A 12,245-nucleotide genomic window follows, 5' to 3' on the forward strand; every position below is an offset into this window, starting at 1 on the left:
CTGAGGCACTGCAGGGCTCACTTGTCTCAGTTAAGGTCAGTTTTCATGATTTAACAATATGAAAGAGACTTTGAAAAAAATATTTCATAAAAGAGTTCTAAGGTCAAAGACACAAAGGCCCATCTCCGATTTGCCAAAAACATCTTCATGATCCACAATTATTTTGTTTGGTGAAAAATATTCTGTGATGCAGCAAGACAAAATTGAATGTTTTTGAAGGTGTGCATCGTATTACACCTCCCATGAAAACTAACAATATTTTACAAAAAAATCTTTATATCATCAAATATCATCAAAGATAGTAAATATGATTTCTGTAGCAATTTTGTAGTTACACTGGCCAGTTAGAGCACTTTACACTAGAGCTACATTCACCCAGTCACACTCAAAAACACACACTCACCTTATTCTGATATGTAGATCGGTAGTCAACTTGGGGTTAAGCCCCTTGCACAGAGGCCCATCAACATGTGGCAGGAAGAAGTTGAAATCAAACGCACAACTTTCCAATTGCAAGATGACTACTATGCCCACAGAGCCACATGATAGTGTGTACTTATGTAGCTAATGGGATTATAATTTCTGCCCTCTACACACACAGTAAACCCTGAAGGATGTCTGACCTAATGTCAGACACATTAAGCTCAAGCACACTCTGGGTTTGATGCCTATTGATTCAAGCACACCCGCAAGTCCAACTCTGAATGGCTACAAAAAAACAAACAAATCAGAAACAACTCCTTTAGAATTGCTACCAAGTTGTGAGGTGGTCCTTTTAAATATTTGTGTATAACATCCTACAGATGCTCGGTTGGATTGAGAACTGAGGAATATAGAACTCTTGCCAACACTTGTCAAATCCTTCCTGAACCATTTTGCTTTGTGCCAGGGTGCATTATCCTGCTGAAAGAGGTCAAAGCCATCATGGAATACAGATGGTCTTCAACAATGCTTAGGTATAGGGTACATGTCAGATATCATCCAGAGGTTTAAACCATCCACCTGTAAGTTAGACCCTCTCCCCTCAGTGCTAGTGAAAGCCTGTCTTCCCTCATTGGTTTCTATCATTTCTACTATTATAAATTCCTCTCTTTCCACTGGAACTGTTCCTGCTTCATTCAAAATTGCAGTGATCAGTCCTATTCTGAAAAAAAACTGGTGCAGATCCCACTAACTTCAATAATCTTCGACCAATTTCTAATCTACCCTTCATCTCCAAAATTCTAGAAAAAGTAGTAGCTACTCAACTTCACACATACTTATCTCATAACAACCTGTATGAGCAGTTCCAATCTGGTTTCCGCCCTCTCCATAGTACAGAAACTGCTCTCATAAAAGTCACCAATGACCTCCTCATGGCAGCTGACTCAGGCTTACTTTCCATCCTTATCCTCCTTGACCTAAGTGCAACATTTGACACCATTTGTCACGCCACCCTCCTCAATAGACTTTCCTCCATTGGTATTACTCAGACCCCTCTAAATTGGTTTAAATCGTATCTCTCCCATCGCTTTCAATTTATTCAGCTAAAAGCATTTTCTTCTCAGCCTTCTTCTGTCATTTCCGGTGTGCCCCAAGGCTCTGTCCTGGGTCCCCTTCTTTTCGTAGAAGCATATGCTAAAATAAGTTAGTTTGATGCTTTGGGATGATCATCTTTACTATCAAAACTGAGAGAGCTCACTGCTAAAAACAAAGTAACAAGCTGAGTGTTCTTATTAATGCCACCATTGTCACTGTTATGTTAATCTATGGAGATATTTTGGTGATGTTTGCACACACAAATCATCTGTTCACTGGTAGGTGAAAGCCTGTTAAAATATTTATAAAAAAAAAAAAAAAACACATCTCCTCTGAGATGCTGTTGAACTGAGCAACAATGTGAACAGGTCTGAAAATCCCAAAGCAGTTATGATCATTGTCATTCCTGGAACGTATTATAAACATAAAAGAAAAAAAACCCTGTTCATTGTGTAAAGATTTCACATTTTAGGAAACTTTCTGGCAGGCCTATCAGTATAAGGCACCCGAGGAGGAGACAAATGATACTTTCCATGGAATGTGTGGTTAGATAGACTGGAGTTAACCAAACAAAAAGCAACAAATTCACATAGATGCTTTGTTTTTCTTTCCCAGGTTCTGTCAAATTTAGTCAATCATTTATTCCTGTCTCTGTCTGTCTACTCATTCAATCACTGGACATGTCTGCAAGTTTTACAACCTGAAAAAACAGCTGGACAAATATGCCTTGGGATGAATTCCACGGTGGCTCTTGGCAGCAACAAGCTAAGGCCAAGGTGCTTGTCAGCATCTGTAGCGAGTTGTCAAAATCTGATACAGCCATTCAGTCAGTAACAATGTGGACATGTTAAAAAGTAGCTGGCTTGGTTTCTCAGGTATTGTTAACTGGAAAAACCACCCTGTGATTCCATCTGAATCTTTGAACCAGTGCAGAGCCATGGCATCATGGGAGCTCTGAAGGAGCACTCCTTTGTGTTATTTTTATGTTCTGTGGAGGTTTTATTTTATTTATTTATTTATTTTTATTTATTCATTTATTTTGTATCAGAATGCTTTTTTTGACTGGCAAGGACAATACTTATGTAGCGTGGTTACGCTTGTTAAACCATAACCAGCAAGAAGCACTTAGTCTCATAATGTTTCAAAACCAATATGAAGGCTATGTTATTTCCCTTTGTGCTGAGCAATCTCCGTTGCACATTTATTAAAAGAATTGGGAGATTTTTCTGTATATTTCTCAGGATTAAGATTTATTCATGTTCTATTGCTTGAGTAAAATGGATAGATGCTAAGAAAAATCAACAGGAATTGGGAATTAACTAAATAAAACTAAATGTATTATCAGTCTAACTTAGATATATTTGCAAATTAAATTTGAATAATCTGAAGAAACACACTAAAAAGCAAATAAAAAAGGAGAGTATTTCAAGTCTTATCTACAACCACAGTCAAAACATTTTAAGAACAAGGAATTGCATTGAGTTTATGGTTCTTTCAGTAGTCGAAAGAAAGGGGTTTAAGGCATTATTTTCATTCTAATCTCTAACATTTATCTAAAAGGGGAAAAAAAAGAGTAGGTTTTTAAAGTCTGTAAAACACCTTTGATCACTCAGTTTTGTAACACCAGGACCACCATAATGGAAGAGGAAGAGTGCCTCCTGTAGACCAAAATCAGGCTCACTCACAGAACCTTGGGGACCTCAGCAGGTGGATCGTTCCGACAGTCTCTAATCTCTGCTTGACTGCTGGAAAAATCTCAGACCACCGTTGTTTTGGCCAAAGGACAGTCTGATACTGGAAGCTGTCCCTTCTGGTCCAGGCTGCTGGTTGTCATGGTGGTTTCTCACTTTGGATTGGAAACTGGATGACATGTTTGAAGAAAGTTACTAAGTGACACTGAACACTTCTGAGGTGTGTAGGAAAAACTGGAATTTTGCACTTATTTTCACAAAAAATAGAAAAATGCTGCAAAGTGCACAATGCAAACAAAATCAGTTATCCAGACCAGGATCCTGGTTCTTACCCTGTTGGGCAAAGCCTCTTGCTGGGTTCTCTGGACCTTTCCAAATGGCTAAACCCAAACTCACCTCAGCTTTGGAGCCCTAGTGTTGAGTAACGGAATCACCAAGAGGGGCTAATCAACCAATAAGAAGTGGACTTGAGATAATGTGAGAAATGTTATGTTAGACAATAAAAAAAAAAACAATTCCATTATTTTCTTGAAACCAAATTCTTCAGCCTAGAGAAAGACCAAAAATGTCAACAAACTATCATTGTAGTCATAAAAGGGGATGGTTTTCATCTTTAAAGTTTTATACATGAAAATTAGCCAAATAAGATCATTATATTAGAGACTTTGACATATATTGACAGGCATTCAAACTAAACTTGTTTTGAGCAGGACAGTTGTCTTAAAAATGTCATTAAAACACTGATACTTTAGAGTTTCTGGAAAGCCATTTGTGTGAACTAAGAAGGTATGACTAGATCTAGAAGATATTGCAAGGACATTGTGTTCCTGGAATTCCTAGAGAAAAAAAGAAAACAGGTCTGTAAGTGAAAGGTCAATTCTGAAGTGTTCCCATGCATTAAAGTGCTGCTATTGTTGCTACAAAAGCATAAATATTTTGAAGATACATGATTGCAGCAGAGGTATAGCTTGCCAAATGATAATGTATTCAGACAATCTTTATTTTAGCAAGCGTATATCAACATGCTTTAAAAATGCCTTGGGGACAAAATAGCAGTGTAATGAATTATCGTTCCTCCAGGTGCTAGCTTTGTTAAACACTGCTGTGAGGAGGATCCGGGACATTCTATCACCATTCTTTTTCTCCATTGTTGTTTCAGGATATCTGCAAGGCTCTGTGGTGCCACCGTGTTGGGAGGAAATGTGAGACCAAATTCATGCCAGCTGCGGAAGGCTCCGCCTGCGGCCCCAATATGGTGACTGAACACATTTTGTGTGTATTTGTATGAGTGTGGGGGGAGGGATTCAGTTATACTTTAAAAGTAATTTTCACTAAAAAAGCATCACATCAGCACAATAGAAAGCAGTTTTTAGTCATTTATCTTGAAGAGACACAGAATGTAGCATTTCAAGTTGTTGAAAAAAAATGCATTTTTCATTGTGTGGAGCCAAAGCAGTCCTGCAGTTGACGTGTTTCGATAAACACCCCCATTTCATCAAATTGGGTCAGTTCTTTTTCTTTTTCTTTTATTTTTTTTTTATTGGGCTCAGTTCATTGCTCCATGGCAACATCTTACTAAATAAATCAACAAACAAAAGGCCCCAAACAAGAACCTCTAAGACACATTGTCTTGTGGTTTGGGTAGAATGAAAAATCATCTAACAGCAAAACACCAATCAAACGAGGACATAAAAAGTGACAGTTTTAAAGTTCTTCACTCAGAAATGATAGACTGAGTTCACCCAGAAATAAACTTTCCTTTTATGACAAGAATTTCTTTTTTTTTTGTTAGTGTGCTGCTTAACAGTTTGAACTGTGCAGCGTTCAGTCGGGGGTAAAGCTTGTAAAAAGTGATGTCTCATACAGAGACAAACACATTCCTTCTCCAAAGGATACCACAGATCCCTGAGTCAGTAAATTGCAAGAGACAAAAAGCAACAGTAATTTATTTTGTGGACAGCCTGCATCCCTGCTATAATAAAAGCCAACATTTATTGAGCGTTTTACTGTTATATGGTGCTAATACTTCCACGGAAAAAAAGCCTTGAACCTAGGGATACCACTCTTATGTTCGGTGGTAAACTTTTTAAATTCACTTGGAAGCTGATGGAAGATACAATCATTGCTTCAGACTGAAAAGAAACACCTGCAACTACCTTTACTTGAAGGAGCAGCTGTTTGTAGCTGATGTTGCAGAAATATGCCACTGGGTTTTTTTTACTATGCTTTGTTTGTAGTCTTTGCTGACTAAGGGAAGCCCAAGGGTGCTTGTCTTGACAACCCATCATCAGTGTTTGCTCATAGTTTTAGACTTGACATTTTAATCCTGCTCTTTCCCCTTATAATGCAATTAACTGAATATAAACAATGACAGTCTTACATAGGAATCCATGGCATTTAGCAGCCGGGGAAAACCTGTGGGGGGAAATCAGCTGTTCTAGTGATTAGTTGGACCATGAGAATATTTTCAGAGGCTTCTATGTGGATCTCTTTGTGTGTGTGCATGCATATTGGTGTGTCTGCATGTGTGTTCACATTTTAGGACATTTTTAACCTAATTATTTATTAACTCTTGACATATTGTACTATGAATATACAGTTTTTGTATTAAACATTCTTCCAAGTTGAATGTTCCATCACCTCATTCCATATACTGTGAGTAACTTAACGATGAAGTAGGCAATTCAATAACTTCCATTTTCATTTATTCTATGTCCTTTCTCATTAGTGGTGTCGTAGGGGCCACTGTGTGAAGCAGGGCGATGAAGGCCCCAGGCCTCAGCATGGTCATTGGTCAGATTGGTCATCGTGGTCTACTTGCTCTCGAAGCTGTGAAAGTGGTGTGACCTATCGAGAGAGGCAGTGCAATAACCCCAGGTAAAACAAGTCCCATTTCTGTGGCTTTTGAGACTGTGTGGCTTTAAAAAGACGATCTTATTTATCTGCTTCAACCATCTCACATGTTCTGGAGGTTATTCCATGTCTTCTCATCTTTTCATCTGTTATGATGTTTTATTGAGGTGTCCATCTTTTAAAATCTTTGTCAAAGTCATAAAATAATGAGAGAATTATTTCACTGTCTAGATTTGGAACATCATTATAAAGTAAAAAAGAGGGAGCTCAGAGTGTTCTCTTTATAGAGAGAACCTCGTCTTAGTTGAAGGACTAAGCTCTGTGTGCGAATATAACAAAACATATTGGAAACATTGGAATTGGACACTGAAAGATTTAAATTGGGGGCAAAGCCGATAACTAAAGGTTTCACATCTAATGTTAACCTTATGCTACAGTCCTAAGCAAAAGTCAAAGTACTAACCCCAAGGGCAATGTGACTTAATGATAACACTGTGCAGTTTTCTTAGTTATATCAATATAGACAACTGTTGTAAAAGAATAAATAAAAACTAATATGCATTGTCCAGTACTGGATAAAAGCTAAAACATGGTCTAACATTAAAACTAAAGCCCTGCCAGTTCATTCCTTTTTGCTTCAGAGGTAGGTTAAGTAAAAGCAAGTATTACAACATTTAGCATTATCTAGGAATTAGAGTTAAGGTCATTGGTTTGAGGAAATATTCTGGCATGTGTCAATCAAAAACAACTTGAGTGGCAGTAGCTGATGATGTAGGGGCCTGAGAAGGTTGCTTAGAGTAGAGTACTTTTTGTTTTTCACATTTTAAACCCTTGCACCAAAATGAAGCTGTTAAATGTTTGTATATGGTTTAAAATTGAACAGGGCTGAAGTAAGGCTTAAAGAAAAAGTAAATTAGCTTACATTTCAAGCTAGATTAGAGCTTTGGAGGTGCATGATGGGTATATGACAATATAGCCCAAGGGTCCATGTACTGACAGGCAGATAAACTGTTTATTTGTGGGTCTGGTTATTATGATAAACTAAGCTAATGTCACCTCCTCATATTAAGAATACATAAAGCTGATTTAATACCTCCAGCATAACGCTAAGTAAGAATAAAGGGAGAGCATTGAAAAAACCTTTACTGTGACATTCCTGAACTTTAAGGATAAATATAACCCTTTGGCATTGTTTCCTGCTTATGGTTCTCTTTCAACATTCGTTTCGATATATCACTATGGGACACGCCTCCAGCGCCTGTCCTCCAGAAGCTCTATTACATTACGCCAGTCTTGACTGGCAGGCGGAAGTGACGTCCGCTCCCATGGGAGGACTTCCTCCCAGTATAAAAGTCGACGTCACGTAGGTGATCTTCAGTCTAACACCTCTTCTCGCTCCCAGAAGCACCTCTCAGACGGTCATTACAGTAACTTGAGCTAGCTTAACTGTTCACAGAGCGAGCTAACAACTCGGTCGCCGAGCGCTTCTCAATAACTGTGCTCGACTGTTCTGAGTCCCTTTCAACGCTGGTCTGTCGCCAAACAGCAGCGCTGCAACTGGTCATCAAACTAGCTGCAACCTTAACGGAGCTTACGAAGTTGTGTAACTTGCACTCGTTCTCACCATGAACAGAGTCAAGCCACCATCTAGAACCTGCACATGTGGCAATCTCATAGCTGGGGCAGATACCCACTCTGTCTGCGCTTCGTGTCTGGGGCTGCAACATGTCCAGGACGCGTTGGTGTCACCGGCGAGCTGCGAGTACTGTGCACGGCTCTCGCTTAAGTCTCGTCGGCGCAGGCTAGCACGCCAAGCTAGCCTGTCGGAGGTTGATCCTATGATGGGGGTAGCCAATCCCCCGCCACCGGAGCTTCCTGGTACTGATGAGAGAGAGCCCACTTTGGCTGGAGCCAGTTGGGGTGATCAGCTCGACGCTGTCGCGCCACTGACTGAGCCAGAGGAAGACGAGGCCGCACTTCCAGGTTTCAGTACTCTTGCTAATGCCGAGTCTGAATCTGAAATGGAGTCCATCAATCTCGGGTCTGACGACGACGAGCTGGACTGCGGGCCTTATGCCATCCAGTCGGTTGCAAAGCCCTCGGTGACGGATGACACCAGCCGCTGCGGTTCCCCAAACCCGACGGCAACGGACCTGCATGATGTCTGCAGAAGGGCAGCAAAGAAGCTGGGCATCGAGTGGCCAGAAACCCTCACCGAAACTACCACATCTCGATATGAGGGGAAGCGGCTTCCGAGAGCCAAATCCTCCGGCAGACAGCTGTTGCCGGTCTTTCCCGAGTGCCTCGAGGAAGCGACCCGGTCTTGGAGCAATCCTCTCACCGCGAAGAACCCCGCCCTGGGAGGGTCGGCGCTGGACTGGACGGGCATGGAGGCCGGCGGTTTTTCACATCTGCCTGCCGTAGAACCTCTGCTGGCATCTCACCTGCACCCATCGCAGAAGTCAGCCATGACAGCGGCAGGACCCACCCTTCCCTTCAAAGCTGACTCTTTTCAGTCCACTCTGAATGAGAAAAGCTACAAGGCGGTGGCTGCATCTGTTAAAGCCTTAAACGCTTCGTCTCTTCTCCTCGCTTACCAAGCGGAATTACAGGAGCAGATGACTGGCACACCGATGGCCGATTTGTGGGACGAGTTGTGCGTGGTGACAGACCTATGCCTGCGTCTCCACAGAAGTGCTGTCCAAGCATCCGGGAGAGCCAGGGCCCTGATGGTCACTCAGGAGAGAGCTAGATGGCTGAACCTCTCTAGCCTGTCTCAGAGGGAAAAGAACCAGCTCCTCCACACCCCCGTGGACCCGAAGAGCTTATTCGGACCCACTGTGGCAGCCATGCAAAAACGCTGTGAGGAAAAGAAGAGGGAAGGTGAAGCGCTAAAGCTGTGTCTGCCCAGGAAAGCGCAGCCTCCCCCTCCAGCACCCCGTGTGCCGTTCGCTCAAGCGGCGGCTCGACCGGCCTACCGCATCCCCAAACGCCAGCCGCAGTCAGCGGACCGTGGGAAACAAACCGAGCTCAAAGGTGCTTGGGGAAGGAAGCCATTCGCTCCCCCGACAACGCCGGGGAACCAAGCGACCCCTTCCGCTACTGTGAGCGCAAAGAAAAAGAGGCGCGCTACCTAGGGAGCCGTCTTCGGGGTGGGAGAGCAGGATCTGCCAGACACCTGCACCCCCCCTACCAGGACACGTCCTGTCCCAGTTCGAGTTCAGAACGCCACGTTCAAGGCAACTCAAACGGCCTGCAGAGCCGACGTTGGAGCTCATCGTTCAGAGCCGATCGAAGCGGAGGAGGATCAAAGCCACCGAGAGCTCAGTGGAGCCGCAGCTGTGGCCAGAAAGCACACACCAGTGCACAAACACATGCCAGTGTCTAAAAACACGACCTTCCCCCTTCACAACATGTCCAATAAAGTTGTTTTCTGGCACGCATCCAGGCCTGGAGCCGAGGGCGCAGCCACAACAAAAAAACATGAAAAATATGTTAAAAGTAACACAAGGACAGGACATGGCCATGCAGCTGCACATGAGGCCACAAGGGGGAGCTCTCGCTCCTGCTTTGGCACAGCGGCAGGCTGGAGCTCCCGCTCCACTCTTGCCACAGCTGCACATGAGGCCTCAAGGGGGAGCTCTCACCCTACCTCTAACACAGCAGACTGTTTTTTCTGTGGAAGAAGCAGACCTGGGACGAGCGCAGCTGGCAGTTGTAGCGGAACAGCAGATCCCTCAGCCGGTGTTGCGCAGTGTTTACACGGAAGCACCTTTAGGTCCACTGGCAAACAACACTCAGCTGTGGCGAGCGTGTGGAGCGTCAGATTGGGTGATAAAGACTGTATCCAAGGGATACAGGCTCCAATTTGTGACAGCCCCACCCCGTTTCAAGGGCATAGTACAGTCATACGCCCGGGGAGAGTCAGCTCGCGTCCTGCAAGAGGAAATAATTTCCCTGCAGCACAAAAGAGCTGTCCGGCTGGTACCGCAGGAGCAAAGCAGAGACGGGTTTTGCTCCAGATACTTTCTCGTGCCGAAAAGGGGCGGGGGTCTGCGACCGATATTGGATCTGCGGGCTCTGAACACATATCTGAGACGGTATTCGTTCAGGATGCTAACACACGCAGCTCTGATAAAGTTTGCGCGTCAAGGAGACTGGTTTGTCTCCATAGACTTGAAAGACGCATATTTCCATATCCCTATATACCCCCCTCACAGAAAATACCTCAGATTTGCGTTTCAGGGAGAGATATACGAGTACCTGGTACTTCCTTTTGGCCTCTCACTGAGCCCACGTGTGTTCGTGAAATGCACCGAGGCAGCCATCGCGCCTCTGAGGGAAAGGGGGATGCGTCTGGCGACGTATATAGACGATTGGCTGATTGCAGCTCAGTCTTTAGAGGAGCTCAGGACGCATGCCGAGATGCTTACTTTACATCTGACAGCCCTGGGATTCACAATAAACTGGGAAAAGAGCATTTTAACCCCAGTACAAACAATCACCTTCATTGGCCTGTCCCTGAATTCAGTCGAGTTCAGAGCGCGCCTCTCAGCGGAACGAGTAAAAGCCTTTCAGGCTTGTCTGGCACTCTTTCGCAGAGGCACACAGGTGAAATTCAGGTTATGCCTCAGACTGCTCGGTCTGATGGTGTCTGCGCTGGCGGTCATCACACTCGGCCGTCTACACATGCGCCCGTTTCAAAGGTGGGTGGCGTCACTCAGCTTGAGCCCCACACGCCATGCTCACCGCAGCGTCCTGGTTTCTCTCATATGTGCACGCGCGCTGAGCCCGTGGAAGCGTCCCGGTTTTCTCAACACTGGCGTTACCATGGGAACCATCCTGACGAGGAAGGTAATTACCACAGATGCCTCGCTGACAGGCTGGGGAGCCACTCACGAGGGGATGATGGTAAATGGCGTTTGGAGTCCACAAACACAGACAGCTCACATAAATTGTCTGGAACTCCTGGCCGTGATGCTGGCACTGAGACACTTTCTGCCCTTTATCAAAGGGCACCATGTTTTGGTCAGAACGGACAACACAACAGTGGTTGCTTACATCAACAGACAGGGGGGTCTGCGCTCACGTCATTTACACGAGCTGGCATACAGACTGATAATCTGGACCAGCTCACACTTGCTGTCGCTAAGAGCGACTCACGTGCCAGGGGTAATGAACAGAGGCGCGGATCTGCTGTCAAGGGGCAATCCCCGCTACAAAGAGTGGAAACTCCACAGCGAAGTGATGACCCAGATATGGAAGAGGTACGGCCGAGCGGAGGTCGACCTCTTCGCATCAGGGGAAAATGCTCAGTGTCCGATGTTTTTCTCGCTGACAGAGCAACAAGCTCCGCTTGGGCTGGATGCTCTAGCGCACAAATGGCCGCCGGCCCTACTGTACGCCTTTCCCCCGCTGGAACTGATCATTCCTACTCTCGCCAGGGTGCGAGAGGGAAAACACTCACTCATTCTGATAGCTCCCCGCTGGCCAGGGAAACATTGGCTAGCGGAGATTTTTCAGATGCTACACGGCGAGCCATGGCGGCTTCCCCTCCGCAGAGATCTCCTGACGCAGGCACGCGGAGAAATATTTAATCCGCATCCAGAGCGCAAGGCCCTATGGGCCTGGCCTGTGAGGGGTTAAATCTGGCTGCCAGTGGGCTTCCCCAGAGCGTTATTGACACAATTCAAAATGCAAGGGCCGTTTCCACGCGTAACGTGTATGAGGGTAAATGGCAGGCATTCGTGGGTTGGTGCACAAAACCTATGGTGAGCGTAATGCAAAGCCCTGTGTCGGACGTTTTAACTTTTCTGCAGGCACTGTTGGATAAAGGCTTGGCTTTTTCCACTGTGAAGGTGTACCTGGCTGCTATTTCAGCCTGTCACGTTGGCTTTGGTGACAAAACAGTGGGGCAGCACCCCCTGGTGTGTCAATTCATGAAAGGTGCACGACGGCTCCGTCCAGTGTCGAGGAGCCTCACTCCTTCATGGGATTTACCTATGGTACTCGATGCGTTGTCACGTGCACCGTTCGAACCGTTGCAGCAGGTTGAGCTCAAAGTGCTTTCCCTTAAAACGGCCTTATTGATTGCTCTGGTTTCTGCCAAGCGTGTGAGTGACATTCAAGCGCTCTCAGTTAACCCGTCCTGCATGCAGTTTCTGGGTGAGTCGAGGGTTTTAC

At 44.9% G+C, this 12,245-nt stretch overlaps 1 protein-coding gene across 1 annotated transcript in view; it reads left to right on the plus strand.

Annotated features, from left to right (window-relative positions):
* The window catches only part of LOC124864409 (A disintegrin and metalloproteinase with thrombospondin motifs 16), a 90,104-nt gene that overhangs the window by 46,748 nt on the left and 31,111 nt on the right, over window positions 1–12,245 (plus strand). Inside the window, exons 11-12 of the mRNA XM_047359195.1 lie at window positions 4,369–4,464; window positions 5,938–6,086. Coding sequence (XP_047215151.1) covers window positions 4,369–4,464; window positions 5,938–6,086 — 245 coding nt within the window. The remainder of the gene's footprint in view (window positions 1–4,368; window positions 4,465–5,937; window positions 6,087–12,245) is intronic.

The sequence above is a fragment of the Girardinichthys multiradiatus genome, chromosome 3 (assembly GCF_021462225.1).
Source record: "Girardinichthys multiradiatus isolate DD_20200921_A chromosome 3, DD_fGirMul_XY1, whole genome shotgun sequence".
Lineage (NCBI taxonomy): Eukaryota > Metazoa > Chordata > Actinopteri > Cyprinodontiformes > Goodeidae > Girardinichthys > Girardinichthys multiradiatus.